The following is a 27,048-nucleotide window of genomic DNA, read 5'->3' on the forward strand; positions in this document are numbered from 1 at the left end:
AGAACTACTGTTCATTTCTGCTATCGCTTAAAAACAAGAGAGGAATGAATACAATGACCATATTATACAAAGGAGAGCCATAAGGACTTGCTGATTACATAAAATAATTAAATATTAACATATGCATAATAGCATCTAAATGGTTAAAGGCTGCAAAATAAAGTACTCATTTGGAGTAGAAGACTATGACAAATTGTTGGTATAGCTGTTTACTGTGATGCTGAAAGTTCATGCTGATTGCCAGCTGGAGGAGAGAGAAGAGGGAGATGTAGGGCAGAAGGGTTTTTTTATCCAGTGATAATTATACGTGTGAAAGCCAAACACTTTCCTACCTACTAGCAAGTTTCTGACACACTCTGTGGAATGATCATATAAATGTCCTCATGCACAGGCAAAACCAGTTATCGTTAAAGGTATTGCCTGCAAACTCTTGGATTTTTAGGCTTTCTCTAATTGAAACTCTCAGGGTTTTTTTTCTTATATTTCTATTGCAAGTAATAATGCATGTCTCCATTGCAGAATTGGGTAAGACAAGGCTAATCCAAGCCATCTGAACATCTCTCTCTTTGCTAAGCCTACATGGTTGTATCCACGTTCATTCTATATTAACTTGTAAGAAGAGCTGAAACTTTGGGGGGTGTGGAAGGATCACAAACCCCTTTGTAATGTATTAAGCTATACCATCCTACATTTTTTGTATACGGAGAAATGTGTATATCAGAGACCCTTACTACACCCCTCCCTCCCCCAGTCCATTATAGCTTATTGGGAGATTTCTAGTAAGCCCACTTGGTAGAAATTCTGAACTGGAAAAGGGAATGCCTTTTTTCAACTGCTGGTAGAAAGTAACACATTTATACGGAAAAGCTCTTCCTTTACCTGATAAAGACTTGATGCCTGGCAGTCTTGTGGCCTAGTCTAATACAGAACAGGAAAATTGTTCTTTCTAAAATCCTGACCTAAGAGATTTGAAATTTCTTACAACTGAAAAGCTCCCCTGTGTTATCCAGGAGTAGGATAAAATTCAGGTAAATGTAAGAAAAGTGTGGATAGAAAATACAGCACCACAAAAATGTATTTGTAACAAGTAGCAATTGTTTTTTTCATGCGGATTGCACTTTTGAAAGGTTTTTCAAGTGTTTTAAATGTGTTTCTGCTGTGGCTGTCACCTTGCCAATGTGTTGGGTAGCATTTTAAGAATCTTTTAAGTGGTATATTAATATTGGACAGCAAATTATAATCACAGTCCAGTTGCTTTACGAAAATTTAATTGAACAGAATGTATATGAAACCTATTTGATTCCTAGTCTGCCACTAGAGTATTCTGTATCTATATGGCCCAATTTCTCATTCTTTTTTTATCCAAAGTGACATCGCTTTTGTCATTAGGATAGATCAACCCTGCAATCTTCCCAAACCCCAGTTCCAGTCCACTTTTTAAAAGCACACCACCTCTTCTTGCAGCATGAATTTTGCACACATCTTATATCTGATTTTATCGCAATCACTCATTTCCTAATGTTCCTTCAGCTCATATCTTTTTCGCTCTGCTTGGCGTGCTCCTTGGACTATATTCAAAATGGTCTCTGATCATATTGTTCAGTAGGCCATAAGAAAAAACACATCATCTGATCTTATCTCACAGCTCATCACCACCATTGTATACCACACAAATTTTCTTAGTCTTGCTAGAATTTTTATTTCACTTACTCTACAACTCTAATGGAAACTCTCTGGGACTTATGAATGAATCCTTTTACAGGTCACTTTAATGTCCAATCAAATCTACAAGCATCACTTTTCTTGCTCTCTTGGATCACTATTAGTTTTCTGTTAATACGTGGTAGCAAATCTTACTTCTTACTTACTTCTTACTTACTTCTTACTTACTTCTTACTTACTTCTAGTTGAGCACTAACAGCCTTACTTTTGCATCTCCAAGCTCCAAATCAGTTGGGAGATCATCACTTGCCCATTGGTAACTTTATCCTCCAGTCCAGGCTGGACACTGAAGGCTACGTGCATCCTCCTACTCTTTACTTGCATTTTGTGTAGGGTAAAGGTGGGCTGATCTGAAGCCTGTAAAAAGAAAGGGTGTGTTTTGGGCCCCGAGCAGTTCCTTTACCCCATGTTCTTCTTTCACTTCATTTTGCAATGATACTGATTCCTTCCTTGCACCCCCTCTGAACTGTGCTGGTAGTACGGCTTTCTCTAGTGCTCTGTGGGGCTCTTAATTCCATTACCACACTCTCTGCCACTTTATCCTTTGCTTCAGAGTCTGAGGGCAGAATTTCATATAAAGAACATAATGTCTTAATCCAGTAATTTTGATGTACATAAGCTTCTCTTTCAACAGCCTTGTAATTATATTATATTCTCATAAAATAAACTACAATTACAGTCAATTTCCTGATTTAGCTACTACCCAGACCAATTGCATTATATTTGTCTTTAAACATATTGTATACATCTGCATTTCTGATACGTTGTTTTTCAAGCTGCTTGAATGTGAACTGAAACTGAATTACACTCTGTTCTGTACTTGTAAGGAAGATGTCTTCTTGTAGTATTTCCTTTTCCTTCCTTTGTCCGTACAATGCTTTCCATGAACATTTAAAACTACTTTAAAAACACTTTAAGATACATTTACAATGTTTTAAAGTATTTCTCAGGTGGCAGTTTCTCTCCTGCTCTCCTTAGATAATATCCTCATGGGAGGCAGGAGTAATTTCAAACTCTTTCAGAAATCAGAACCATATAATTTTGTAATATTATGTATTTTTTTAATTTATTGAGTGAAAATTTGAAGAGGGTGTCCATATGCTAGCAGCTTTTGACTGGAATGTACTGGTTTAAGGTGCTGGTTATAGTGGACTGGGAATTCATATTTGAAACATCAGTTTATTCAGATTATGAGAAACACTAACAAACTAAAAAGTTAATATTTCTTACTGCTAACCTACTTTTAAACTAATAAGAAAATTTTGTTTCTGTGAGAGTTAATTTTGTCATGAAAGGACTTATAACTTGTTAATTCATACTGGTGTATATCCTATTTTAATTTCTGTTAAAATGCAATGGAGTAGAAAACAGGTCATCAGTTTGGACCAGCCAGTCATAACTCTATAAAGGAAATGTCTTTGTACATAGCTTCATTGCCATCATGCATAATGACTCAAATGGCTACGCATTTTTAAACTAAAAAGAATTCAAAATTTTGCTGTGATGCTAGCAAATGAATGATTTGGAGAAATATTCCAAATGTTAATATACCAAAAAATGACACAGAGTATAAACTTTTCATCATTGCAGACCATGGATCAGGTAAGAGAGGACACCAACAGTGTGTAAAGGCAGTGACTGAGATGATTGAAAAATTTTTGTCAAGAGTGGTGGGTGGAAGAGGGATTGAAGAATTTTGAAAATCAGTGCAACTTCAATCTCAGTGCAGAGGTGAATGCAACTTGATGATGGAGGAGAACATCTGCAATGAAATATTTTTTTTGACAGAGCTGGTGTTAGATAACTACAATTACTTTTCTGTCCTAAGGAGTTTGAGTAGAAGACTAAAATGGTGATTTCTTGAATTAAGACTTTACCGTTGGTGGAGACAGAATACTAAATGCTGGGGTACAATTTCTTAATGCCATTGAAACAAAGTTGTACTGAAGCTGGTTACCTTCTTTATAATTGAACTGAAACATCACATTTGCAACCTTAAACAGAAGTATCTTTACTACAAATGTTTCAGTGTAGGCAGATGAGAAGGGCAAAACAAAGCCTAAAGTAACAAAAACTGAGATTCCCATCCTTTGAACCCATGTTACCATCTAAGATGAGAGTAGTTAGGGGAGATAGTGGGATAAAGAATTTTTCCAGTGGCAGGAATGCTTCATCTATGCCATAGAAAGGGGTAGAAGGGAAAGTGGGGTGTGTTAAGAGGCCTTTACAGACTAGACAGAGAAATCAATGCGAAGTAGGCAGAGAGAGAGATCCTGATTTTATGGTAGGAAAATGCATTGTCAGTGAACAACTGGATTGTTCTGTATGATGTGCTTAGGTACTGGAAACCAAACCCCAGTCATCTGTGGGTTTTTTTTCCTTGCACTCACACTGAATTTGTAGAGCATCCTTACTAATAAACAATAAAGAAGTAGATAATGTTCTTATCTGCTTTGACAGATAATGTGCTCATCTATTTTGAATACCTCGTCATAGCATTTATAAATGATAAATAGAAAGTGAATAGGAGGAAAAGAAATGGGAAAAACATTTGAGTAAGAGAGGTACTGCATTCCTAAATGGGCTTGTGGATTAATTGTTTAGGAGACTGCTCACTACCAACTTAATCTTTGATAACTATCCAAACTGATTCTCTAAACCTTTTGAAATGTTGCAAATACCGGTGTACTTTATCTAAAGCTCAGTAATAGCAACCTGTGTACATGCTCAAAATCTGTTGACGATACTGACAATGCTGTTATCTTTCCTACATTTTCTCTGTTTTGAACAGACTGTTCATTCATGCTTTTTTTTTTTCTCAAGTGCAGCATGTTGCTACTTAAGAAAAAGGCTGCACCAACAAATCTGGCAAATCAATGTATTACTGTTTTCTGAAATACAACTTTTCAAAATTCCTTTCAAAGCTTCAGGCTTTCTGTTCTTTATACCCAGTATCCTTACTGTGGACCTGATACCCTGATACTGATCCCACTAAGTTCAGAGACATAGGCTCTGTCTTGCAGGTGTGATTCCAAACCTCTTGAAAATTTTTCCTCTCTTCTTAGGTACAAGTAAACAAATGTGTTGTTTACTTTTTCATTTTGACAAAACTGCCAGCATAGTAGAGTATAGTGAGCTTGATAGATACATTTTCTAATGAACTGTCATACCTGGTCTACGATCCTTTCCACATTCTCCAGAGAATTATGTTGTGCACTGCATGATTCTAGTACTTTGCTCACTCCCACTATTTATGTTAGTCATGTAGAAACTCGCACGGTTTGCTCCTTTAATGGTTTTTCAATCACTTAGTCTTTGTGCTTCTCTCCATGCTTTTTCAGCTTCCGTGCCATTGTTTAGACATCATCAAAAAGTCCTTATGTAAATTCAAAACTGAGATTCCCCATTTCTTTTTAAAAGTTCCTCCCCTGCAGCATTTGCCAAAAAGCCTTAAAAGCCAGAAAAATGTAAAAAATTTCTTACACTTATCTTTGATACAATGTACAAGTCCATAAATTACAGTTTTTTAAGCCATGTATTAATGCTTACTTAACAATTAGAAAATAGTTCTTGTTGTAAAGAAAAGTGACTATGCTGAATTTCTATAGTGCATTATAAAAAATACAGTATAATTCTAGAGGGGTCAGTTGGCACAAATATTTCCCACAGAACAAAACATTCAAGACTCAGTCCACAAATCCAACTAGAATAGAACGACTGCGGTTCAATTCACATAAACACACTAGTAAGATTTAAAGCAGGTCAGACAATGATTACCAAAATGTTAAAATCTTGACTCCCAGAACACTTAAAAACACAATTAATAGTTAATTGCAGTCTTATTTATAAGCACTGAATTAGTATCTCTATAACATATGAGGCCTATATTTGCATGCTTCATTCTTTTGATGGGAAGTCGGTACCAACCCGCATATAATTTTTTGTATGTAGAGTCTGGAATTTACATTTCCTGATAAGAACATGACTGAACCTAAAATATTTCTGTAAAATAGACAATACATTCCTCTATTTGCATGAAAAAGGTTTCCAGCAAAATAACCAACTACATCTGTCCATAAAAACGCTCGGGCACATAGGTAACCTAGTCTCCAAATAAGCCTTTCAATTTTGGTACAGAAGATAATCCTTTATTTCAAAATTGTTTAGGACAATGAAGCTTATGAAATGTAAATTGCTTTATCAAGTGCTCAAAAATTAATCCTATATTAAAAATACATTTAAAAATGTTATTAGGGATGTCATGTTACTAATAACAAGCCAAGCTTTTCCCTCTATTTTGGGACTGGAGACAAATTCAGTTACCTTTTTGCTAATTGTCTGATGTATGTTCTTATTGTAATGCATATTCTTTTAAATGCTCCAAGTTCATAATTGCTAGTGGGAGACAGCTGTATGGCTAAGAGTTGGTGTATGAGGTGGAAAATGCAACTCCTTATGAAGGCAGCAGGCTATGAAGACCTGCACACATGCTACTTTAGGAAAATCAGTTGAAACTTTATGAAAGCAGATAGATGCAGAAATGTTAAACTCCAATTACTTTCATAGCAGAAATACCAATCTCTCTTTCCAATTAAGCAAATCAGCCATGATGAAGTAACCTTGTGTCCAGCATTTTCCATAAGAAACAAACCCAAGGGGATGGATCCCTAGCCAAGAATTTTTCCCCTTTAGAAAGAATCAGATGTGTGCATGATGGTTGCAATGCTGCCAAGGGCAGGCATTCAATGGCACATTCAGTCCAAGGTCCTTGTCCTCCTCTTCAAAGACTATAATGGGCATTGGCACTATTATTTCAAGGACTTCCTCTAATTTTGCATCCCTCCACGTATAAGCAGTTATCACCTAAGGAGATATTATTAGCAAATAGTTGCTAAGCTTCCTACTGCAGGAAATTAAATTGGATCATTGCTAGCCTCCCTCTCACTAAAAAGCAACATATACCTCTTTGCCTGGATTTTTGTGTGAAGATAGCAATCTTCAGGTTAGTAAATTTCCAGTTTTTAAGCTCTTGTCCCTGGGTATTGTCTTCAAATCCAGCTCCATTAAGCCTGGAAAAGAAGATACAGCAGCATTGCCAACTCATGTATTTTTTACCATTATTCCTTTTATGTTTAGTGGGGTTTTTTTCTGCCTCTAGTGGCTGCAATCAAATGGCTACAACAGAATCTTTGCTTTCACTATAAAAAAAAAAAGAATTACTAGAGATCACAGCTTTGTGTCAGGGGAGGGGGCAGGGGAGAAAGGGGGCCCAGAGACCTTTAAACCATTAAATTTAAAGGTTTCAATTCTATTTTAAGGTGTCTCTTGATGATTTTGGCTTAGGTACTTTTTTTTTTTTCCTTTTTAAATGTTGGAAGGTGGCATTACTGGTATGGTCATTGAGTATAATCCTGTTCATCTTTAGGTCTGGTAATAAAAAGCAACCTGGAAAAAAATGTCCTGTGCATTTTTGGGATTCCTGATGAGTAAGGAGAATCCTTGACTATTGTTAACTTGTGTTCTTAAGAGCAGAGGAGCCCAAGTTGTATACACAAAAGCTAACTCAAGTGTTTGAAAACCAGTTGTCTGAAACTTTATCTAGACTGGCTTCTGCACTGGTTCACTCTTTAGCAGCTTTAGTAATTTTACCTGCTTTCAATAGCTTCCCAGAGGAGTGTCTTATAAACAGCTAAGGCCTGACAGCCCTCCTAGGCTAGAGCTAGCTGATACTGATCTCCTCTGCTGTCCCCACCGCCTCCCCTTGAAATGGTCATCATCTAGTAATGCACTTTAAATACGTTTACCTTTAAGCACCTGACAACCTAACTTACATGTATGCTTTTAGCTTAAGAACATGCTGAAACGCTTGGTGGTTCAGAGCCTACATGACTTTACCACTGCAAGTAATTAGGATACAGTTAGCAGTACAAACATTTATAATAATTATGCAGTGAGCACACAAACATATTCCAGATTTATAGATCCTTAAGTAAACCTTGCTGTCTGAATGCAATACGCACGCACAAACGTAATCAGTCTACAGCATGAACCAGAGTTGTCAGAGAGTCAGGTACAGCACTTGTTCATGGCCATGTCTGAGCTCTTCCTGCAAAGCAGTTTACAACGCAGTAACCCATGTTAGTAGAGTGTGACTCTTTATTCCCCTCTAGTGGCTGGTCTGCATAATACTAGAGTTACTAGTCACGGGCTAGAGGAACTAGACCAGACTTGGACATGCCAAAAGGTCTTGGCAGTCCCTGCTACCAGAATGCCAACAGTGCATAGACAAATGCTCCTGTGGTCTGGCAGTGCTAGAGAGGAAGGGGAAAGGAACAGTTTTTGAAGGCTTGTATTTTTATGCTCTTAGCCACTACCAAATAATTAAAGTAATATTTGTATCCCTCAGAAAGGAAGAAGAATGTAACTGTCAGTTGGTGTGGTAAGTCTTTTATTTAATTATTTGAGTCCCTGAGTGTTAGTGTTGCTGAATATGAACCTGGCCTATCCAGCATTAGGAGGGTACTAAGAGCTCTGCCTAGCAGGCTGCATTGTAGTCTTAGCTGGCTTCCTAATAATGCCTGTCTGTAGTCTTCTGTACTTCACTGAAACTGTGAAATCTCAGAGCAGATTTGTCCATATTTAATACATACAGTCAGGTCCTGCTCTGTCATCGGTGTGCTTGTAAGTACTGCTACTTTTACTAGCGTATTATGTTTATATGTGGCCAAACAGAAAGAAAACAACTATAAAAGTGCTAAAAATTGATATAAGCTGCAATACAGTCTTGAAAGAGTAGTGATTTCCAGTAATGGTTGGATTGACAATATGATATTAACTAAGTTTTTCAAGTTTAGATGGATTTTTCTCTGAGTAGGATGAGAGAAAAGCATTCGTGAACAAACTATTGGAAGCAGGAAAGTGAACATTATGAATGCAAACAAATTACACAATACATCTGAGAATAAGAGGAGTCAAAAAGGTAGTCACTCATCCTCCTTAAGCACAGTGTGGTTTATAAATCTTGGATTTTCTAGTGATTTGTTCTTGTCTTTATTGAGAGCCCGAGGATAATGCAAGCTTTTAAGTTCCCAAGGGCTCCTGCCCTGTAGGGAATAGGAAATATTTCACCCCAGAGGCTGAGCGTTTGTGGCCAAGATCACAATGTATAAAGGATAAAATATCCAAAACTTAGGCTGAATTCTCCAGGAGAATGATGATGCAAAGGAATCCTTCCTCTGTACAAGTCTGAGTCTAGCCCAGATTTTGAAGTCGTATGGCTCTTATCTTGGTGCGAATAGAAAACCATAGAAAGGATATTCAAGGTTGTCTAATCTCAAGCTGATGCTTGTGGGGATATTATCCTGTACTGAGTAGGTTTAAAAAAAACACCAAACAAAATTAAGTACACCAAATCATTGGCATGAGCCCTCCAGTGATGTTTTTCCCCATTCTGTTTGCTAACTTGATATGAGATAAAAGGTAAATTGGCTATTTCAGTGCAATGTACTAAGTGCTTCAATTTCTTTTGACAACATGCTATATGAGCATATCCATTTTTAGAGGAATACTAAATAAAAAGCTAGATGGCAGATTTCTAGGTCAGGAACTGCCAGACCTCCATTATTTTAAACAGCTTGAAGCGCTGCACTATTCAGCCTCTGTGCGTGTGTGTGCACGCGCACGTGCGCACGTGTGCGTGCTGTTTTAGAAAATTTTACAACAGGGGTTTGTAAAGTTCCAAGGCTCTGCTTTAGCAGTAAAAAATAATGCCTCATGTATAAAATGCAGGAACTCAGGGATTTTATTTTCCTGAAGGTAACTTCAGCTGCATTTTTTTAAACTATAAGCATCCTGTAAGAACTACATTTAGGCGGCTGCTGACTAATGGCTCTCTTACTTCTTCATGAAGTAGATAATGACTTTGCATAGAATATCAAGCTCAGTGGAAAGAGACCACAGTAATGGAAGAAGAATTCTTTGTTATAAAGTTATTACATTAAAGGAAACATTGACAAAATTGAAAGCTTTATCAAGAAAATATCACCAGGTTTTGAGGAATGCCATCTCTTTTAATGTGCCTGCTAGCTGTTCTTTTTTTTTTCCCCTAATTGTTCTTTGAAATGTTCATTAAGGAATTTCTAGTGATGATTTTTGATAGCTGAAACATAAAGCACTTAATGGGAGCTACAAAGCCATGTAAAGGTCTGTAATAAATTCATATATTGACACTATAGATTTCTCTTAGATCTTAATGTCTCTTTTGCACTCCAGATGCCATCTCAAACAATAAACTTACTACAGAGCATATGGATCCAATTTTAGGCAGCAGGGAGAAAACTGTTGACTTGGCACCAGGTATTTGTGACCCACAGAATACCTTTACAGGCAGACAAGTCATCAGTTTCCTTTTCTGCTAGGCAGTGGCAGCTTTGACTCCTGAAGAACACCTTCTTAGCATGTAAAGCCTGGGTATTTTAACTCCAGCAATGATGAATGGGTACAGCGAGTGCCCATAACTTTGAAAATTCAGTGCTCAGTGTTGTAACTGCAGCAATCTTACTCCTGAAAAATGGATGACAGGACTGAAATTATGTAGAATGCTATGGAATTACTTAATGGGCCCCTGCTGTAGTGAAGTTCTTGAACTAAATAAGTCAAACCAGAAACAACGTACCAAAACATGCACACTTGGTGAGAAGAGTAAAGGATGAGAAAACCACCAACGTACGATGGTAGTAAGCATGGAGCTCAGCTATCACAGGTGCAGACACAGAACAGAGTGTGCTCACAAGCATCTTAAAATTAGCTCTGTTCTTTTGTCCCTCTCCCTGTTTTTTTTGAATCTTATGGTTTTTACTTTGTGTGGTGCATATAATTTGAAATCAGGACACCTTTCATTTTTTGATGCCTGTGTCCAAATTCTTGCAGTCATTTCTGTTCTTGCAGTTCAGTCCTGAGCATTATGTGGATGTGCATACTCGGTACTGTTCTTTAAAGAAAAAGTATCTGCAAAATGAAACAAGGATCATAGCAAGGCACAATACAGAGACTATATTTTATTACTTGGGTTGTAAAGTAATTTAGTGTTCAGTTGCTCATACAAAAAGATTGCTGAGAGTAATGTAAATTTATGCATATCCTCCCAATCAGTAATTTTAATTCAAGAGATTTTTTTTAAAACCTCTGATGCTTCAGTATTAAACTGAAAGTTCATTTCAAAAGACCTGTATTGATACAAATTTTAAAAACTAATTTAAAGTATCATCTAAATTAAATAAAAAAAAAATCCCCTAACAACTGAGAGGACAGAAGGGACATACCCAGCTCTCTGTGCTTATTTGCAAATCACAGGTATTTATGGATAGCTATCTTAGTGTGGCTTGTTTTACATCTAGCAAAAATTTTTGTGCTTTCTTGGAAAAAGAGTAAAAAATGCTAACAGTAAAGTTTCTTCTCCTACCCTATTGTGTCACTGAGCCTATGCTCTCTGCAGGACACACCTGCACTCCCATACTTCAGCACTCTGACAGCTTTCTGTTAGAGAGCTGCTGGAGACCTTCAGCTAGGAAACATTAACAGGAAGCTCTTGGTAAGGGACTGTCTGTGTTCATGTCTCCCTAAAGGCCTAATCCGTATCAAAGGGTAAACTAGTCAGTTAAGCGTTATGGGAGCTGTGGGATCATGAGGTGTGTCTGTTTAGAAAGCTAATTCTGCATTTGGCCTTGGAAGCTTTCCCAGCCACAGTAGGATTGCTAGTGTGTCTCCCAAGCCAACTGGAAAGTCTAGATTGTATATCTGGGTGAGAACTCAGAGAGGGAAAAGAAGGTCCAGGGAAATAGGAAGCAAAAATGACAAGAGATACCAGAAAGATCCAGCATCCTTGGAGATACTCAAAAGCCATGTGGAAATAGTGCTGGGCAACCAGCTCGAGGTGACCCTGCTGTCGCAGGGGCATTGGACCAGTCCCTTCCTACCTCAACCATTCTGTGATTATATGGCAGAAAAAAACAAACCCCAAAACTCTGAGGTTTTAACAGTGAGGTCTTAGGATCTAGCTAATTGCACAATATGCAACCACAGACAGTTACGCTATCTTTAAAACCTCCTTTAATAAGTTATCTTTTCTATTTGTACTGCTGATAGTCTTGTTTCTTTTCTTCAGTCCTCTTACTGGTCTACATAGAGCAGTGATAGTTTGCAGGTCCGGGTGCAGTCAAGTCCCAGCAGGTCTGGAAGTACTGCTGCCTTGAAAAGTCAGGCTGTGTAGGGCTATAGAAACATATGTTCTCATTTTGGGGTCATGAGAGGGAAGCATCATTTTGCAAAGTGGGAGACTTTTATCTGTTGGAGCAGTCTGGGTTCTGCTGAGATTTGTGAAATTTTACAAACATCCTTATCTGATGGGAATCATTAGAGCCACTGTAGAGAACCTGCACCACTGGCAATTACCCTTATGATTGTATGATCCTCATTAGGCTGATTAAACTAGCTTAGCACCATTTTATTTAAGTGGCATCAGGCAAAGCAGCTGTATTTTGCTGGAGATGATATGCTAAAACTCTGAGCTGATATGAAGTTTAGAAGACTACCAACACACTAAAAATCCAAATAAAAAAAGGCCATTTTTTAGTGGCTACTACAGAAAATAAACACTCTGCCTCAGTGAGACTGGGATGAGTAGTGAAACTGAGCATGTTCCAGAAAAACCATTAAAGAATTCTACAAGCTATTGCTTATGTCACAGGGTGCACTGCAAACTCTCTTCAAAATACACTTACACCTGACCTCTCTCTAGGTAGAGGCGTGAGTTTTAGGTCAGTAAGGAGGACTTTGAAGTTAAACAACAGTCAATGGCTGTAGGAGCAGAACTCACGATCTTTTGACTCCTGACAAAATTCATCCTTTTCTTTAACGGTTTCTGAATCAGAAGAGGCTTGTACTCTTGCATTTGCAGAGCACTGCTTGACTGGGAGCAGGCAGCCTGATTCAGCAGATGTGCTGAATGTTCACAATATTTTTCAAAGCTGTTTTGGGCTTTTAAAAAATTCTTATGAATAAAACTAAGATATGTCTTTTTTACTGTGTTTTTTTTTTTTTTTTAACAAGTGAATGCTGGTATAGCAGAACCAGTTATTGCAGAACAGAAGTGTCTAATTCCAAGAATCATGTTTTGTTTGCTCTTCTCTAAAGAGAGAGAAAAAAAAGCTGGTTATGACCCTGCTTCTAGAAAAGGTGAGAAACTAGTTAGCTGAAGGGGAGAAAGAATAAATACTGCTTTTTTGATGTAGCCGTTAACTCACTACTCCCTGAAGCCAGCTGGAAGTGTCATTTACTCCACCGGGTTTTAGACGAGAGCCCTTGGCTGTTGGAGGGAACTCGACACAACCTGCAACCAGGGTGCACCTACATAGCTACTGGAATTACTGTATTAAGATGTTCAGTGTTGCTAACTGGGAATTTTATGGGAATCATGAGAAAGACAGCATTTTAAGATTAAAAAAATAATTTAAACAAAAATTAAGGACAAGCGCTGGCTGTAGTCCCTGCACCCCCATTCCCTGCTCGCTGAGCCACTTGTTTCACTGCTCCGCGACCCTCCACCAGCTGAAGTTTTCGCGTACGGGTCAGGCCCCTCCCGCCGGGAGAGGGGAGCCAGGTGGGGTCCCTGGCAAAACGCCGGCGCGCAGGCAGCGCCCCCGAAGAGCGGGAACTGGGCTCCGCCGGGGGAGAGCCCCGTCCCCGCGAGGGCACGGCAGCGGAGAGAAGGAGGCAGAGCAGCCCCCGCCTCCCGCCCGCTCTCCTCCCCCTTCGCTCGCTCCCGCCTTTTGTGCGCCGGAGCCCGAGCGTCAACGGGCGCTGAGGGCCGCGGCGCTGACGGGAGCCCGGGCCGCTGGCTGCGGGAGCGGCAGCTCCAGCCGCGGCTGTTCCTGTAACCAAGGCACTGCCAGGCACAGGCGCGCACACCGACACCGAGCGCGGAGCGGCGCGGGCTCGGGGGCCGCCTTTGCAGCTCTTCTCCTCCCTGCACCATGCTCCGCTCCAGGCAGCGCCCGCCCGCTGCTTCTTGAGGGCAGGCAGCCCGCCGCCGCCCCGCGCCCAGTTCAGCGGGCGACTGGCACCCGGCTACCCCCCTCCCCGTTCCCCGGTTACCTGAGTTAGCTCCGTCCCGGGGACTTCGGGCTGCCGCCCCTTCGCAGCGCCTCCCCCGCTCCCGCTGTGGCAGCCCTTGGGCAGCGGGGGAGTGAGCCGCCAGCAGCCAGAGGGACTGCAGCTGCCGCCGGGGAAGAGGAATTCCAGCCCCCGCCTCCGGAGCTCTTCATGGCGTCTCACCAGCAGACCAGGATCCAGGCATACCTGGAGAAGAATAAGATCGGTCCCCTCTTCGAGGTAAGGTGCACTCTTGCCGGCCGGCTCCTCCGCGGCGGGCAGCGGTGGGGGCGGGGGTGCCCCCACGATGGCCGCGGCTCCCCGCGGAGCACAGGTGAGCGCAGGAGCGAGGACGAGTTTGAGGCGCCTCTTCGGCGTCTGCCCGGCCGGGGACCCCCTGCCCAGACCACACGTGTGCCCTCGTGTCCCTCCTCCGAGTGCCGGAGCTCCGCGCAGCCGTTCCCGGCCATCCCACCCACGTGCCCCGCTTCTTCGCCCCGCGACGGACGCGCCGCCCTTTCCTTCACAGGCGCCCGCGCGGGGTGCGGAACAGGTGCCCCTTCGTCCTGCCACCCGGCGCCCCAAGCCCCTGGAGGCGCCCCCGCGGAGCTGCCCGCCTCGCCTCGGCGGCCGCGGAGCCGCGCCGTGGTGGGACGGCGGCCCGGCCCCGGCCGTCCGGCCGCGGGGAGCCGCGTACCGGCTCACCTTCCGTGCGCCGCGAGGAGCGGTGGCGGTGCCAAGCCCCGCTGTCTCCAGGGCGGCAGCCGTGGGGGGTGGGCGCCGCACGGCCCGCGGGCGAGACCCGAGGCGGCGTCCGTCCGTGGCCGGCTAGCGAGGAGGGAGAGGTGGATGCCTCCCCACCGGGAAACTCGCCCTCGGGACCGGGCACTCGGGATGAAATCTGTCCTGCGGAAAGTCCCTGTCGATGGTGTTTTCTGAAATCTTTATCTGCAGTCATACACTTGGGAATGGTATTTTTGGTATAGATTTTCCTTGGTCTTACAAAGAGGCACTTGCTTGAATTTGTGGATGCAGAGGTGTGCATGTTTTAATATTTCTGCATCAGCTATGAATATGGAGAATTTAAAAGGGTACTAGAGTAAACTCGATTATTACCATCTTACCATCCTATTTCTCTTACGGTTTTTACATATGTTATGCACATATATTATACTTTGGTAGTATTACTCCAAGGCACGTCTCCCTTTTTCAGTATTTAACTTGTTCTCAATCAAGCTTACGACGTATGAAATCTCTTGTTCTGGTGTAGTGTATGTTTTGGGTAGCATTTGCCAACCCTCATAAGAAAGGTTCAAATTTTGTCAGAAAACTGCTCGCTAAGGGTCAGTTTTTATATTTTTGCATGGGCTGAGGCTGTTGTGGCAGATTATGTTGGCTCAGTGTCAGAGGTGCTTGTTCGTTTTACAATAAGTAAAACCCCATTTGGTGGAACTGTAACTGGGTACTACGGAACAGCAGGTGATTTTTCTAGTTCTAGAATTCATAGAAACGGAAACATCTGTGTGGTTCAATTTCTGAATAAAAGACTGTTCAATCAACACAGTTGCTAGGGCTATATACGTAATTGACTCCTATATATTTCAATGGGAATTAAGGGTTGTTGAGGAGTTAGGCCCTTGATAGCTGTCATTTTCTTCTAAATTTTCTTAACCCATTGTTTCACACATTAAAATTCAAACAAACTACTTGACATCACTCTTCTGAGTCACTGTGTTTTAACCTAGTTTCTCAGTAGTGTAAGATGCTCATCTCTATTGTTTAAATAGCAGGATGCTTTAGTTACCAATAGTGGAGGAAAAAATGAAGTTGTATTTGTTACAGCGTTTCATATCTCACTAAATACTTCACTAACCACTGTAATGTAGGAATTTCATTGCGGTAGAGTCTGTGGAAGGCTCTTTGCATAACCTTGCATGCTGTCTACAGGTTGTTAGGGCACTCCTGTATACCAGGAAGAGATTTTTGTGTGGAATCCACTTAGACCTGAATACTAGGGAGTGGATTTAAGATATAGGGCTGTAGCATTCATGTAGCTGTTTAAAGTTATTTTGATACATAACACTGGGAGGAAGAGTATCATGATTCTTATACAAGTAGATTTTAAACGGGTAATCAGGAAGTGGAAGATATATTTCATTTTGGTGATGTATATTTTGTTCTCAACATTTTTTTGAAGATCAACAACCTGGGCCTGATCTTGTAGTCCTCAGTAAGGGGAAGACATGTATTTGAAGCTGACGGGAATTAATCAAAGACTATGCATAGGGTGAAGCTTATGCTCTATACTAGTATTCCTATTATGTATGCATTGTGGTGTATCAAGAATACCATGTGTTCACAGTGAGATATATGCACTAACACATCGGTTCTTCATGTCTCTAAAAGTTCTGACACATTGAGAAGAGAGACCTGTGCTTGTCTTTCATTCAGGGACAGCTAGCATTTTCTTACACCACTTCTGTTTTTGATGCTAATTAATCATCACTTGTCATGGGTGACAGCCATCTTTTTTTTGCAGTGAGTACTAATTTTCTAATACCAAGTCAGAACAGAGTAGACTTGGATTCAATTTTCTGCAGTGTTATTTGCTGAGCAGGTTGTGACTATAATTGTTCAATATATACTTCAAGCCAACATTTTAGGGAGTGCATAAAATAATATTGGGTAATTGAGGGCAGTCACAGGAAAGAAGGAAGTGGAGACATGCAGGCAGGGATGGTGATGCGTAAACAGATCTTATTGCATACTTGCATAATGAATGGCCAGTGATCAGGAGGACTTTACACTGTAAATCTTAGACAGTTATGCAGGCACAGTTAGCTGATGGCTGGAACACTTGGAGGTTTCCTCATGATGAAGTGTGATTCCCCTGCATTACAGTCAAGAGCAGTAGATGCTATTAGTTGCTAGCTAGTCATTCTGTTCCAGTTGCTTGCAATTATCCTGGTAGTGTCTCTTTTCTCTGTTTTGCCCCGTGTTTGTGGCCTTCTGTTACCGTGGTTAGGGCTTTTTGTACTTCATTAACCAGCAGTATCTACCTAAGAACATCTGTTCTTTTGGACTTCATCTTTTTTTTTTTTTTTTTTTTTTTTACCCTTAGCACATGCTGCATATGCAGATGAGTTCAGTTTTATTTCTTTGCTGAAGTTTTGTATGGTGTGACACTTGAATAATCTAACTGGTGTAAAAGAGAAGTGTTCAAGAGAAATGCTGACGTGTGAGATGCAGGAAGACTCTAGGCCCTCCCCTGGTTAAAAACTCTAGAAAGAAAGGTAGGAGTAATCTTCTGGTGAAAGAAATAATGAGCTTAGGCTGACTCAGCAGGCATCAGTCCCCTACTGACTACCAGTACCTGTTAATGGATAGTAGGAAGTTCTATCCACTCAGCTATGAATGGTAATGCACCGATTCACTTGATTCTAAATATTTTTATGAGTTAAATTCTTATTTATGGCTTAAAGGTGGGAAGGAAGGTAGGTGGGAGTTAGTGTGTACATCTGAGACTGTGTCAATTTTAAGACTTAAGACAGATTGCAAAACAACTTCGATACTTCAGCCTCATTTCCCCCTGTTGAATGTAGATCCAAAAATCGTGGTTTTTCAAAATTATTACTTCACTGACATTTAATCTTACAGTTGCCTAAGGTTTTTGCAGGTGAAATTCCTGTGAACCTGTAGGTCAACTTCTAAATGTGCCAGGCCATGCAGGTGTTGTTAGTGCTGACAGTAAGGTCTTAAATTAACCCCTTAAATTCTGTCAGGTTTCTTGAGCTGGCTTATCGCGTTCTGTGTTGGTTTTGTGTGTTGTGGCTTTGGGATTCTTTCTCCTTTCACTTTTGAAAGTTTAGACATCTTCCTGCAAGAGATTATTGGCATCTGAGAATACTGTGGTAAGACACCTAGTTTAGATTTGAGTAATGCCCTTTAGAAACGCCTCTCTTCTGGGATTTTCGTGGTAACACGTAGCATAGCACTACCTGGGTTTTTTTTAGAATTTTCTTTTTTTTACATTTCACTTGGAATGTAACAAGAATTCTAAATGTGAATTATTTCTGCCATGAAGCTTCACTGTTGTTTTTTTCCATCTTTCTAAAATGTGAACAGGAGGTGTGTGCCTAAAATTGGCTGGGACAGAGTATTCAGAATCAGCACCCACTCATTTCTGTCTGAGTGAAGTATTGACCCACTTTGCGTTTCAAGCATCCAATCCAACAAATTCTTTTTGTGTGCTAATAATCTCAATGATTAATCCTGCTGCCTGTGAGTATCCATACGTCTAGACTTCTGTATGACTGTATCTCTTCAGCATCCAGTTGTGTTCTCATTTGGGCAACCTGACAGTTTCTGTGAATTTGAAAGCTGGATCAGCACTCTTAAGAGCAGATTGCAATAAATCTTAAAGGGCTCTGGGATAAATTTAGTGTTTTGGAATTTTCTTACTTATAGAACTGCAGCTAAAAAGCATCCGGCAGGTACATTGTTGTTATGCAAACCAGAAGACTGTAACTTCTTTGAGTTATAAAAAGCCAAAATAAGTCTTCTCAAAATAAACATACCAAACCCCTGGTTACCTAAGAATTTTTCTCAAAGTAATGTGGATTTAAAACTGCAATTTTTATTTTGAACAACTTAAAGGCTGTGTTCACATTACTGTACTTCCCTTGTTTTCTTTTAGCAGACAAAATTCCTGAAGCAAATTTAATAGGAAACTTCTTTGTTTTTTAATTTATGGTGTTTTTTTTCCTAAATAAGATAGCATAATTGGTGTGTATTATGCACTGGCTTTCATTATTTAATTTAAATAAAATAACTATGCCTCTGACGTAAACCTTAACACATCCTAATGCACCTATTTGGTGACTAACAGTACTTATAGTGTACTTTGTGACTGAGTTAGTCGGAGTTTGGGAATGAATTTTGGAGTTTGGACCATCTTCTGAAGCAACGTTTGCCCTCAATTCTTAAATACACAGTGCAGACACAGTCAATTTGAGTGTCTCATTTACCAGTTTAAGATTCCTCACAGTATCAAATTACATTTTAAGCTGCAATATCTGCAATGTGAATGATAGGGATGCTCTCAAAGAACTGTTTTCTTTTGAGCTTACTCAGTCTTCTATTTTGTTTTGGTATTATGCTTAATTGGTTAGATTCTGTTGCTAGCATGAAAGGGTTTGTATTGTGGGTGATGTGACTTTACACAGAGAAGCATTTGATTTAAGGCAGCTAGATGGAGCCTTTGGAAGACCAAAGTTTTTCAGTACTTGGACATCACGAGCATCATTTTGGGTACTAACTGATTACCCAGTGACATTGTTTCAGCCTTGCAGTCCCTCTTTCAGAGAAGCCAATATTAGAAGATTTTTCAAAGGATATGTGGAAACCAGCAGTGATCTGGAAATGCCAGTGTGTTACACAGCAGGGAGTAGGGAATCATATACATGTTCCAATTTTTTTTTGTTGCCTGCTACAGTAGGACTTTGTGGTAGCCTTGATGTGCACTGAAGTAAAAGACCTACTTAAGGGGAATGAAAGTCAAATGGAAAAAAAATGGTGCAGAGATGTCCTTTTTGGTGAATTCACTGTGCATTCTGATAGTTGCCTTGGTAAAGTTGTCTTTAAGGGAAAACAGGTGAGAAACCCTAATTAAGATTATAGACAGACCCTTTTCCATTAACACACAGCTCCAGGAGCAATGGCTTTATGATTTTTGCTTGGGTTTTGTGGTGACCAACAAGATGCAAAAATTGTCAGAAATTTCCCTGTGGATGAGGCATTCATAATTCTCTCCTGTGGAATCTGGGTTTAAGAAAAGAGGTTGTTCCTGAGTGAGGAAAGTCACATGTTTTGGTCTTGCTGCCTGTGTAGTTGATCTCTCAAGATTTGAAAGAACTTGCATTTTTGTGATGTCTGCTCCTCTGGTAATTTGTCTGAAATTAGTGGAAGGTTTAAAAAAATATTGGAAAGAGACAGTGAAAGACATCACAGATACAGGTATGCATTTGTGTGGTTGCAAACATAGATGATAATCACATAAACCTTGTTTCCACAGTGGTAAAAACATTACTTTCCTGAAAGGGAAATCTGGGCTTTCTTAATTGCTTTAAAAAAAAATTCCTTCTGGGCACAAGACACACAAAGAAATAAAAATCGAAGTTATATTCTTTGTCTAATAGTAATAATTAAATTTGAAGAATTGTATCTAAAATACGGAACAATAAAATAAAGGAATCATAATAACTTCCTTTTGTTACATTATCTTTTAATGTTTTTGAACTCTCAAAATGACAATTACTTTGTTTCTTGTGAGGGGGAGCAGAAGGCATAACTAGCTTGCCATAAAAAATAGTTGGGAAAATGAGAGGTAGTTCTCAATTGAGTTGCTCTTACCATCATGGACCAGCAGAGCCTGGCTGCTCAATGCTAAGGTCTAGAGCTAGCAGATGTTCCTGTTTAAAATAAAATAAAATGCCATGAGTCTAATGTCTTTGCTCTAGGACATGCACTGGGACAACAGTGATTTTGAATTTTTGTCTGGCAACCCCTGTAGTAATGAATCAGTCTGGATCAAAACAAGCCCATTACTACTGCTCTTTTTTCTTTGCGTTTTATCACATTATGAAGTCTCTGCCAAGTTTTGGATGATATTTAATGAATGGTGTTAATTAAACCTGAATTAAGCTCTTCAACTGTTTTGTTTCTTTTGATTAATCCAATCTTTTGGTACAAAGGACAAATGTAAATGTCAAATATTAAATAAAAAACTTCTATGGCTTTAACTCAGTGTTTAATTTTTTCTCATGTGTTCTTTGCTGTTATTGATTTATGCTTTTCCAAGTGGGCTAAATGCTCTCCATACCCCAGAGTCAGCACAGCCTCAGCCTTCTGGTTGTTTTGGAGCTTCTGAGAGGAAAGGGGGCAGCTAGTACTTTAACCAGCATTTCTGCCGCGTGTGATGCGCTGCTTTACTTTTCTGGAGCAAGTGGGTTTCTTAGCTTCTTTATCATGGCGCTGACTAAAACCACACACTTAGAAAGACACCTGGTATTAGTGCATGCTTCTTTTAAAAATGTTACTTTGTAAACGGAAGTGTCAAAAAATTGATTTAGAAACATAATATTTAAGAGCATTTTAACATCATGTTCTTTTACAGTTTGCCTCTACTTTTGAAGGTCTAATCAATCTTTCCCTTTTTTCAATGTCTTTTCTTCTCACTTGGTACTTTCCATTTTCTGTCTTGTTTATGTAAATGAAGAGGTGGGGACAGATAATTTCTCATTTTCATTTGTCTAGTGATTGGTTTGGGTTTTTTTGTATAGTGATCTTTTTTTTCTTTTGTCTTGTGAAAGCATATGTGCTTTTATAGAGTGAGGGGTAATGGAGATACTTTGTTACCTCTGGACTTGAGAGGTGGCTTCAGGCATTTTTATGTTCACCAACTTTTGGAACAAAGACTACCCAAACCCCTTAATGTCTGTAATACCCAGATAAAAATGAGGTGTTATTGACTGTATTCTGTATTATCCCCCTTGCATAGATGCACACTTTCTTATTCTCCCAGCTGTGAAGTATGAGAGGGATACCTTTTGTGTTAAGATGCTTCTCTACCTGAAACCACGAGAAACAGTTAAAACCTAGGTGAAAGCAAAATAATTTTCAAACAGAATTGTTAGGAAACTGTTGGCCCCCTGACTAAGGAGGTGTCCTGTTTTGGATGTTACTGAAGGTGATGAAAAGCAGCACTCATTTGATAGGAGGAACAAGGATTCATGAATTTAATTCTAGGACGCAGAAAAAGAGCATAATCACTTGAAATGCACATGTATGCCTTTGCCAAGACAACCCAGCAACCGTATCTGTGCTCAGTATAGAGCATAATATCCTTTTAAAAAGCTTGCAAGAGACACATTTTTGATGGCCTTAACTTTTGTGTTAGGTGCCATATGCCATGCTGTGTTAACTTCTCCTTCGGCTACTCAGTTTCACAGAGTACCTATTTTTAGTTTCATCCAAAAGTTGTTAGGCTGAAGTCATGATGCCCCTCTGGTTTTGCTCTTCTGTTGTTCTGGGCAGTTTTCTTTCCCTATTCACATAAAATTCAAGGACTATATTTGCATTAAACATAGAGTTTCCAGTGAAACACCTCAGTTTTGAACATAACTTTACATAGCACGGTGAGGAAATGTGTTACAATTGTGGGAAGTGTCCATACAAAATGAAGAATGTGTGTGAACTCACTTACCCATGCGTGATAAGTAGAAGGCTATTTTACATTAGCCACCTCTTATAAAATTTCTGTCCGTATGGACAGTGGAAATTGTTACCTTCTTGTGTATTTACATGAAGCATTCTTTCTCTCTCCTCATGTTGCCAGCTCCCTGCAATATTCAATGAGTAAAATCACTGTATTCATGCACCAGATTTCTGTATAGTAGCTGGAACAATCTACTTATCAAGCTCTTTTGTTGGCTTCTGGAGGAGCTGTTTTCTAGGGCAGCAATCATGAGAGTTTGGATCTTTCAGCTATGTTGGAGCCATTTTAATTGAATCATTCCTCCTCTCATAGCTTATTTTACTCCAGACGCTCTGGTGGTTTAGTAGTTAGGACTGCAGGTTGTGAGGCTGATCTAATAGCCTGTTGCTGCAGGTCCTGTTCATCTTCATTGCTGGCTGCCCATTCCTGCTGTTCTTGTTCCAGAACTGGTGGTTGTCGCATACTACAGTTACCCAGTTTGGGAAGATGAAATAGAAGAAAAGGAAGTCTGCAAAGGAGTGAAAAGTGTTCAGTTGGTGTAGCCGGTGGGTCAACCATGTGGTCTGATGAGGAACATGGCATTGACTCAGGAGAGAAAACGTAGGTGGCCAGAGGGTAAGGAGAAGGAGAGGAGCACAGCTGCCTTTTTCTCCAGTAGCAAGCTGCTAGATGGGCATAAGTGATCTCCAAATTACTCCATGTGTTCTAACTAACTTCTCAGCCCTGTATACCAGGAGCTTGTGTGCTTAAGTTAGCTTCATATGGATCTTGCCTTTTAAAGGTGCAGTTCCCTGTAGTTCAGGAGAATGTCATGGAGCCCAGCCCAGTCCCTTCTGTGAAGGAGCAGAAGAGGGAATTGAATAATTAGGGAGGATGGCCTAATGAATTAGGAGGAAGTGGACCATAAGAATACACTAAGTGTGAAAGTCAGAATGGACAGGAAATGGAAGAGGATGGGATGACAAAGATTAATGCTACGCTGCCAACGCATTCTTTTTCTTTTCTATTTTTTTTTCTTATAATCTCAGCCCCCACAGTCAAATGGTTACCTGGGATCTGTACTTTCTTTTTTTTTAAAGGAAGGTTCTAATGCTTGTGGTTGCTGAGAGTATGACTGAAGGGTGAGAAACACAGGGCAAATACAAGAAAATAAAACTTCTTATTATCTAAAGAAATGTGCATGTTTTGCAGTGTCTGACTCATACTTCTAGTACTTGATCTTGGCAATACTGCTTGGGGATAGATTTGCCTGGGAGTTAAAGGTGTCCTTAGCACTACTATTAACACTGGCTGCTGTGCCACAAACTCCTTCATCGAGATTGCATTACACTCCAATTTGATAGGCATTGCGTCTCTGCTGACATTTGTATGAGTGGAGAGGTAAACTGATGCTTCTGAAGGATTCCTCTGGTCAGGTATCTATCTCAAAGAAAAGAATTCTGAATATAAGTTCTGTGTTTCTTTTGGTGCACTAATGCAGAAAAGCTGCTCTGTATTGTTGATAGCAGAATTCATCCTAGAAGCCTCAGTAAGTGGAAGCTGTCTCTTCTGGAGACTTGGGAGATTGTTCGTAGAACTGAAAAGGAAGGGTAGCTTCGTCTGTAGATGACCTTAGGAGAGAACCTGTGGAAGCAATTATGGATAGGGCAGTTAGGAAGAAAAAAATGTTATGAGGCAGATTCTGTGATAGTTTTGTAGAGATGGAATTGGGGGGCACAGGTGTGAGTAAGGCTATAGTTTCATTTGAAGGAGAAGAGAAGAGAGACAGGATAAGATTACTGGATTTCTGTAACTGGGTTTATTGGAATTTGTCAGACTGAAATGTGTGTGTGTGTGGATGTGCATGCACTATGCAATGCATATAGGTGCTCTGAAGCATTGGGACACACCTGAGAATCCTGTGTGCGCTGGACAAAGGTCCTGCGTAAATACAGTAGGTACTGTATGCTCCTGTTCAGACACATTGTATTAACTGCACATGGCCAGGCCAATTGGGCATGACACGCTCAATACACCCAATGTGACTTGGGTATTCACCATCTTAAGCATTCTGAAGAATCTTATCCTTCTCGCCTAATCAGGACTAAGCAGAGATGTCCAGGGAAACAGAAGGTGAGGACAAAACCAAGGTTTGCAGATGCAGAAATTCCTTTGGGTGTGCCATCATGAAACACCACCCATAATTGTGCTGAGGATGAACTCTGCACAGGATTAACCTTGGAGAGATGGCAGGCTGCAACTCACTCACTGGGTATCTTTTTAAGACACAACCTTTTTCACCATGTAGAGCCCTCAGGAAAAAAAAAAAAAGGTGCTTTGGAGCTCCTCCTAAGTGTGCCCTGGTTGAGAATAATGCCAGTAGATAATAATGCCCTGTAGTCTAATACAAAGTGTAAGATAGTGGAGCTATTTGGAGACAAAGGCTGAATGGAGACTTACCAATATGGAGCAAAGAAGGGATACACAAAGAGAAGACTACATTGATAGAGTATCAGATTTAATCTTGATTTCTTATCCTGTGAAGGAGGAATACCTGAAAGAAAAAGATAGCAGGGGAGAAAATGGAACAAAGGTAAATAAGATAGTCAAGAGAATTTATTTTATTCTGTGTTTCCCTATGACAATAAAAAAAAGATGAGAAGAATGAAGTTGGCCAAAATGCAGATCCACTTAACATTTACTTAAACACTAAAGAAAAAGTTAAGAAGTCAGGAGAGGAAATAAAATATACAGTAGTTAGGGTACTGAAATGGTAGCCAGTTATCTGGCTGCTGTTCCTACTTCTGCTACTGCTGTTCCCCTGCATTATCATGTATTATTCTGTGCTTCTATTTCTCTTTCCTTTGTCTGTCTTTATCTGCACAGAGACTGTAAACCCCTCTGGCTCTTACAGTCTTCACATGGTTTAGGAGTTTCACAGCAAGGCCCTGAGCTCGTTATGGCTCTTCTGCTTCCTCTTCTTTCCTTGTGCTGCCTCAGTGCCCGGTAGTGCTATTAATCCCATTAATTGGTGCCACACATTCAAAAAAAATGATTTCTCCTCCCTTCTGCCCTGCTTAGTGTGGCGGTTCAGAGCACTGACAAGTCTCTGGGCTGCAGTGCAGTCCACGTGAGCACGTTGTGTTCCCCCAGGGAGCCCTGCTGCAGCTAGTGGGGCCCTGATGCACAAGAGGAAGGCCTTCACTCGTAACCAGGCAGGTTTAGTCTAACATTAAATTAATAGCAATCAAATCATCAGGAAGCTTTAACTGGGCAATCACTGTCAGGGTTGGGAAGTTACTTTGCTGTGACAGAAACAAACGAAAACATACACCAGTGATTTGCAGGCATTGTTTTCTAAAAAAAAGCATTAGAAAATAAGATTAATAATGCTTTGGCTGTTATTAAAAATAGCTCTGCAAACCCAAAACATATCACATCTTCTAAAATTACCCAGATCTCAGCTTCTAGAAATGAAGTGATTCTTAGTTGCCTAAGCAATTTCAGTCTTGATGGTAGAAATGTCTGATGAGAAGTGATGGACCTGACTACAATTCTAGGTACAATTAAATTATCTATCCTTAAAAATTACCATTGCTGCCCATTTAAAGTTTTCAGTCATTAGTACAGTAGTACTTATTTAAATATCCACTTCAGGCTCTAGCTTTCTTGTAAAATATACTCCTTTAGTCCTTTGTTTGAAAACCGAAGCCAGAGGACAGCTTGTCGATGTTGCAGGTCATGTCCCGGGTGGGTTAGCGAGGGCGTGCTGACTAGATCCATGGTGACAGCGTACATGGAGGAGATAGTCAAAGTGCAAATGACAGTTTTTAGAAACATACCAGTTTTGTGTATGTGTTGAAGTTACCTCGTTTGGGCTAGAAAGTGATTTTAATAAGTTGATCCATATGATGTAATTATTAGAACTTGTGTTTTTTGATGAGTTCCTTTAAAGCCATTTTTCCTGTTTTTTTTTCCTCTTGGAAAAAATATTTATTCATTAGCTTATATTTTTGTTACACAGAGACCAATATTAATTTTTTTCTTATTTCATACTTATGCTTTGCATAATATAAAAATAGCTTTAGTATTGCAATCATATATGTCACTTAGCTGCTCTATAACTTAGAGTGGAAAGTGTATCCTGCTTATGTAAGCTGATATTTATTTAGCTGTCCCCATTATCTCAGACCTACTTTATTTGTGGGCATGATATGGTAAGTGTCAGCTTTAAGCCTGTGCAACCAATGCACTTGTCCTCCTAGACGCCAAACAGAAGTGTCCAACATCCTCTCATTTCAGAGACCTTTTTTTCAGCTCGGTATTGACATAGTTCTCAGTTTTCACCTGCTCTTTAAAGCTAGCGTGAGGGAGGTTTTTCACATTACTTACTTAGGTGAGGATTCTGTAAGGACTTGGGCACGCAAGTAACTTTTTAATGGAACAAATAATGAGTAATCCATGTGACAAATCAAGAAGGTAAACCATATACATGCTTCAGCTTTTTTCCAGTAGCATTACATATGAATCTGCATTTGAATGAATCTCATTTTCAGCCATAAGTGCTGGTATTATACTGAGAGGTACAAAAGAAAGAGATCCAAAAATATGATTAACAGTAGTTGGGTCACTTATACTTTAGCTTAAGTCTTCATATATCTTATTTTGTGTTTGTCCTCAGGATGCAAGGTATGCTACCTTAAATTCCCCCTTAACGACACATTGATGAGCAGATGTGAGTAGATCTGAGAATGTAAAATTTATAGCCATCATTATTGGAAGATAGGGATTGACAGCAATGTACAATTTAGGGCTGGATAGAAATATTTTATTCTTTTTTTTTATTCTTATTGAAAAACATAGCTCCTTTAATCCTTTAAGTTTGATAAATTGAAATGTTTTGTTAAAGCAACCTGTAGTGTTTT

At 40.0% G+C, this 27,048-nt stretch overlaps 1 protein-coding gene across 1 annotated transcript in view; it reads left to right on the plus strand.

Annotated features, from left to right (window-relative positions):
- Nucleotides 1–14,040: 14,040 nt before the first annotated feature.
- C3H8orf34 (chromosome 3 C8orf34 homolog) overlaps nt 14,041–27,048 on the plus strand; it is a 193,757-nt gene continuing 180,749 nt past the window's right edge. The window contains exon 1 of the mRNA XM_068396838.1: nt 14,041–14,109. Coding sequence (XP_068252939.1) covers nt 14,041–14,109 — 69 coding nt within the window. The remainder of the gene's footprint in view (nt 14,110–27,048) is intronic.

The sequence above is a fragment of the Nyctibius grandis genome, chromosome 3 (genome assembly GCF_013368605.1).
Source record: "Nyctibius grandis isolate bNycGra1 chromosome 3, bNycGra1.pri, whole genome shotgun sequence".
Classification (NCBI taxonomy): domain Eukaryota; kingdom Metazoa; phylum Chordata; class Aves; order Nyctibiiformes; family Nyctibiidae; genus Nyctibius; species Nyctibius grandis.